Below are 6000 nucleotides of genomic sequence, written 5' to 3' on the forward strand. Positions count from 1 at the left end.
TAGGGATATGATATTTCTAGAATACCGTTCATCCGAAGATCACCCTATGGAGGAGTCACCAGATGTCACCCACTCACTTTCAATCTTCTGCATCATTGCTTTGTTGCAGTGGGGGTGGGGTGGGGAGAGAGAAGGGCAATATACATAAATATACCTGCACACACTCTCTGAACTTGTATGGCATCCATGCCCACTTCGATGTTCTCCTGTTTCCACCTGAAGGGAAATTCCTTGTACTGGAAAATCCCTTTACACATATGCAATACTGCAACAACCTCCCAAGCAGGTTAGACCTGAAGTTGCACAATGGTGGGGGAGGCAGGCAGAAAGTATTGAATTTTAGTCTCCTGGTGGGTACAATAATTCTTGGAGAAACTAGCCGATTACTCAGCTAAGCTTTCTCAGAAGCCCCCACTTCACCACAGCCTGAAACACAGGGCCCTTGCTAAAATCCACTATCAGCGCTTTGGCTCCTTCGCCATTTCAGTCTCAGACCTCCTCTGGAACTTACTGAATGCCAAGTCACTTCACAAGCTGTGATGGCACAGAATTCCTATGGGACTCTATCAGCTTTGCATCACTGTGAATTAACATTTGTATAGCCCTTTCTGGTGTTCATGGGGACTTGATCCACATGCACCAGCAAGATGCATTCCAGTTTTATTGTTATTCCCCATACTGTAGATAAGTGGACTGAGGCAGAGAGGGCAGGTTTCTCAAGGTCACCTAATGAATTCAAAGCGAAAGGCAAGATCTGAAGGGGAGGGGGGTTGTTCTTGGTTTATTAGTAGTCATTATGCTACACCAGCCTTTGAAGGCCCTTTGGGAGAGTTTCGCATATTTTAATAAATGCATTTTGGCACAAGGTGCTTTTAACAGGTAGGCAATTTCAAGCAAGCAACACTGATGTGCATTCTGGGGGAAGCAGAGTATTGGATTACACCAATGTTAACTCCTGTGGAGGAGTTTATTTATTTCAAAGAGACAGATTCCAGATAAAGCCAAGATAAAAGATGGCACTAGGGCAGAAGAAGTATGTAATTCAAACACAGATTGAAATACCTCCCCCCAGCCTGACGCTCTCCCATAATCCCTGACCATTGGTCCTGCTGGTTGAGATGATGGGAGTTTCAGTCTGGAGAAAAGCTGGTCTACAACTCATTCTGCCATCTAGAATAGAAAGCAGGGAAATGATACCATTCCTAAGGAAGCACCTTCAGAATGTACCTTCTTTACAAAAACCGTAACAATCTGGAAAACCTTCCAGGAGTCTCCTGCAACCTATTAAGAGAACTTCAGTCTATGATATGGAAAGCAGCTACAGTGGTACCTTGGTTTACAATCATAATCCGTTCCGGAGGTCTGGTTGTAAACCAAAACAGGTTGTAACCTAAGGCGTGCTTTCGCCAATGGGGCCTCCAAAAAAAATAATGGGTTGTAATCCAAAATGGTTGCAAACCAAAGTCCCACTGTACATCCAATTATTTTTCTGGCTACTGAAGATCTTGCAAGTATGTACTTGGAAAGGGCCTTTCAAGTTACAACTTAAAAACTGCAACATCTTTCCCAGAAGCTTTTCTAATCTGGGTGCCCTGTGGTTATACCTTTTTACATGAAATGCCCTCTGCGCATGATCAGGGCCCCTAGTGTTACATTTCGTCGTGACCTGATCTAGTAAGACAAATCCTGGCTTAGTGAAAACAAGCAAATGTGGGGGCTCCTGGAGAGGCCCTCCAGCTACTGTGAGCCAAGTCATGGCTTGCCTTCAAGTGTTGTCTGAACCCAGGACTATGGCTTGCCTCCAGAAAAACCGCAAGCTGTGAACCCAAGAACAGCTCACGGAGCAAGGGCAAACCACGAGCCTGGGTTCAGACTGCACACACCAAGCCAAACGGTGGCTTAGCTCACAGCAGACGCAAGCCAGAGAAGGACGCAAGCGGCTGCGATCTCCTCTCCCGGGAGGTCCCACTAAGCCAAAGAGCTTCGGTTTAGCAATGCTTCCGGGCCAGGTCTGTGTTTATGTTCTTAGAACGGAGCTCCTGGGAGTGGAAAACAGTTTCAGACTTGAATCCTAGAGAATCCCCAGCTCAAATCGACTGTGAGAGCTACAGTGTGACACTGGAGGGGGCACAAATTGAGGCAGCCCCCCCCCACTGCTCAGTGACCCTCCCAGCAGAGGAAACAGCAGAGAAGCCCTCAAGGGACATGATGGGGGGCTGTGCCAAGAAACCACGTGCTCTGCCAGATTCACCGGTGGCGCAGACCACTCCTCTTACCATGAGTCCTGATAACTCACACCTCTCTTGTGCGGGGGATCAACTTAATTATAAACTCTCCACCAATTACCAGCTCTCTGGAACTCTTCCCACTAGCTCCCAATATGTTCTCTGTGGTTTCTCAGCAGAAAGGGAAATACACTCTGCAGCTGCCCAGGGGTAGGTTATCTTTTACGCACAAGCTGCCGGCTGAAACCCTGCACCTGGGCAGGTGTGCTATCTCCCTCCGTTCCCTTACTCCCCCGATTCCGGCGCTGGGTTGCCACTCCCCGCTCGGGCTCAGCTTCAGGGCCTGCCGGGAGACACTTCCCGGGGGAGCGGGAGGAAGCCAAGGTCCCTAAACTCCCAAGGGCCTGTTTATGGAGCGCTTGCCCGGCGACTGGAGGCGCAATCCTGCGCGGCACCAAGCAAGCATCACCCCGCAACTCCCCGGGCGTCTCCCCGCCCAGGGGTGCCAACTTGAATAAAATATTGGGGGGTGCAGGTAAGCCCCACCCTGCATAATCGATCACACACCAAACTTTTGAATGGCAGTGCCAATAAACTTGGGAGGGGGGCAGCCCTATCAAATATTGTTTAAAAGAGGAAAGGGACCCCGGTCCCTCGGAGTTGGCTCCTATGTTTCCACTGCTTGCCTTGCCGCAAAGTTTTTTTGGGGGGTGGGAGCGGGCGGCTAGACTGCGCGAAGGGTCCTAAGTCCCTTTAATTAACCGGACCCACCCCAAACAAAGGCGCGGCCGCGGAGAGGTTAGGGACCCCCGGCCTGGCCGGGACGCGCCACACCTGGCCCGCAAGGGAAGCTCAGCTCCGGCCGGCCGCGGCTACCCGGCGCTCCGCAACACGTGGCCGGGGAGGGGGTCGTCTCAGGTCTCGGGAAAGCAACGAAACGCCCCCCCCAAGCCTCTCAACGTGTTGGGGGGCCACGAAGCCCCGGCCGAGGAGAGTAGGGGCGCCGCCAAGTCTGCGCTCCCCGGCCGCGCCCTGGCGGGCTGCCGCTCCGACGACGCGCCAACTTACCCAGAAGAAGAAGTTGAACGTGAAGAGCAAGTACTTGATGCACTTGGTGCCTCCCTTGACGGGCATCTTGGAGGGTTAGACGGGCGCGTTTCACTCTCGGGCGACTTGGCTCCGGCGGCGCTCCTGAGCTGCTCGGCTTTGCTCGACGACGCGGCTCCGTCTGCCCGCCCCGCTTTCTCCTTGCTGCTGCTCCGACCCGCAAGCCCCACCTCAGACCTGGCGGCCTCGCCCTGCCGCTGCGCGCCGCCTCCTCCGCCTCCTCCTCCTCGAGCGCTGCGCCCGCCTCGCCGACGCCCTTCCTGGAGCTGCCCAGCGGCGCCGCCCCCTCGCCGGCGGCGCAGACTTGCAGGTTGGGGCGGAAAGAAGCCCCGGGCTTCCCTGGGGCTGAGTCACAGTCGCGGGCGAGCGGGGAGGGTCGCCGTCCTGCCCTGGCGCGCCCACCCACCCCGCCGGGGCTCGCCTGCTTTCCAGCGAAGAGTCCGGTGGACCCCGAAAGCTTGCCGAGTTGCCGGAATTGCTTGTTGTTTTTCGCCCAGCTTGTTTGGCATTATGACTTGCCCGGCGTCATCGGTGTTTGCTTTACACAACAAAAGAGGGCAGGCCCTTGCCCTAAAGATCTTGCCACCTGAAACTCGGTGGGGCCAAAGCGAAACAAGCGGAAGGGATTCTTTCCTCCTCTTGTTTTGCGCTCCACCCTCGTTCTCTTTGAGCAGCAGCCCCAAACACAGAGACGTTTAGGAGGTGGTGCTTTTTCCTTCCTTAGCCACACTTCCTAGGCACAGGTCTGGGGTTTCCAGGTGAATCCCGGCTGAATCCGAGCAAACAACAGACCACAGAAACCCCAGCTCCCGTTTGCTCAGATCCAGGGCTAAAACGCAGATTTTCCCAGGAAAAGCTGCTGAAAAGAGAAAGAAACGACGCAGATGTGGAGCTGGAAACCCCATCCCCATGCCTAGAACACAACACAAAAGGAAGCGTGGATGGGCCCTTAGAATTGGCATTTTGTGTGTGTATGAACACAAATGTTTTCAATCCTAAAGTACACAGATCAGAGCATGGAAATGTTGTTTAGTCGTGTCCAATTCTCTCCATGGGGTCACGAAGAGTCGGACACGACTAAACGACTAAACAACAACAATTCTTTGTGACCCCATGGACCAGAGCACGCCAGGCACTCCTGTCTTCCACTGCCTCCCACAGTTTGGTCAAACTCATGTTTGTGGCTTCGAGAACACCATCCAACCATCTCGTCCTCTGTCGTCCCCTTCTCCTTGTGCCCTCCATCTTTCCCAACATCAGGGTCTTTTCCAGGGAGTCTTCTCTTCTCATGAGGTGGCCAAAGCTTTAGGATCTGTCATTCCTGTGAGTACTCAGGGTTGATTTCCCTAAGAATGGATAGGTTTGATCTTCTTGCAGTCCATGGGACTCTCAAGAGTCTCCTCCAGCACCAGAATTCAAAAGCATCTATGCTTCGGCTATCAGCCTTCTTTATGGTCCAGCTCTCACTTCCATACATCACGACTGGGAAAACCATAGCTTTAACTATACGGACCTTTGTTGGCAAGGTGATGTCTCTGCTTTTTAAGATGCTGTCTAGGTTTGTCATCGCTTTTCTCCCAAGAAGCAGGCGTCATTTAATTTCGTGACTGCTGTCACCATCTGCATGTGATCATGGAACTCAAGAAAGTAAAATCTCTCACTGCCTCCATTTCTTCCCCTTCTATTTGCCAGGAGGTGATGGGCCCAGTGGCCATGATCTTCGTTTTTTTGATGTTGAGTTTCAGACCATATTTTGCGCTCTCCTCTTTCACCCTCATTAAAAGGTTCTTTAATTCCTCCTCACTTTCTGCCATCAATGTTGTGTCATCTGCATATCTGAGGTTGTTGATATTTCTTCCGGCAATCTTAATTCCAGTTAGGGATTCATGGAAATGAGTCCTGCTGAATCTCATCCAAGAGCCACCTAGTCCATCCCACTCTCACATTGGCAAACTATGGGTAGCCCACAAGCAAGACATGAGTGCAATAGCAACTGATATTCAGAAGAATATATGCAGTGCTTTTGGGGTGGGGCACAGGGATATGCATACCCCTAAACATTTTGTGAATCTATAATTTATAAGAATTTATGAGAGTAGGAAAATGAGAGTATCCCTGGACATTTTTTTATATATAGAAAAAAAGCACTGAATATATGCCTCTAAGATGGGAAGAGGGTACACAGCGATTATGGCCAGTAGCCATCCATAAATGCCCATGCTCCATAAATTTGCCCGGCCCTCTTTTAAAAGGCTCTCTCCACGCTACCACTTGTCCTGCCCCTTTCCCCCTGGAAAACTTGTTCCATACCACTGAATTGGAGCGCAGGGGGGGAACTTGGCTTTAATCCTGGCCAAAGCCTCAGATTGGGGGCCCTGCCACACCTACACACCCCTCAGCACATTTGTTCTTAAAGGGCATAAAAAGTGGGCAGTGTATTATCTGAATACAAAGTTTTATTTTTATATAATATTTTTATTGATTTCCAACGTCATTTACGCAACAAAATGTCCAACGTAACAAGTAAAAAAAAGATTTTATTTTTTTTACAGTATTAGGAGATATAATGTATATCAATTTACAGCATTATAATTTTAAAGCTTGTATCGCGGAGAAGGTGGGCCAGGAAATGGCTTTCATATTACTATGGCGGGCACTCTGTGTGGGG

The 6000-nt window shown here is 50.8% G+C and overlaps 1 protein-coding gene across 1 annotated transcript in view; it reads right to left on the bottom strand.

Moving 5' to 3' along the window:
• Window positions 1–3529, bottom strand: part of CD9 (CD9 molecule) — a 28079-nt gene extending 24550 nt beyond the window's left edge. Inside the window, exon 1 of the mRNA XM_053387703.1 lies at window positions 3294–3529. Within this exon, the coding sequence (XP_053243678.1) occupies window positions 3294–3359 (66 nt within the window). The 5' untranslated portion in view covers window positions 3360–3529. The remainder of the gene's footprint in view (window positions 1–3293) is intronic.
• Between the last annotated feature and the right edge of the window lie 2471 nt (window positions 3530–6000).

This window comes from Podarcis raffonei, chromosome 5 (genome assembly GCF_027172205.1).
Source record: "Podarcis raffonei isolate rPodRaf1 chromosome 5, rPodRaf1.pri, whole genome shotgun sequence".
In the NCBI taxonomy this organism is placed as follows: domain Eukaryota; kingdom Metazoa; phylum Chordata; class Lepidosauria; order Squamata; family Lacertidae; genus Podarcis; species Podarcis raffonei.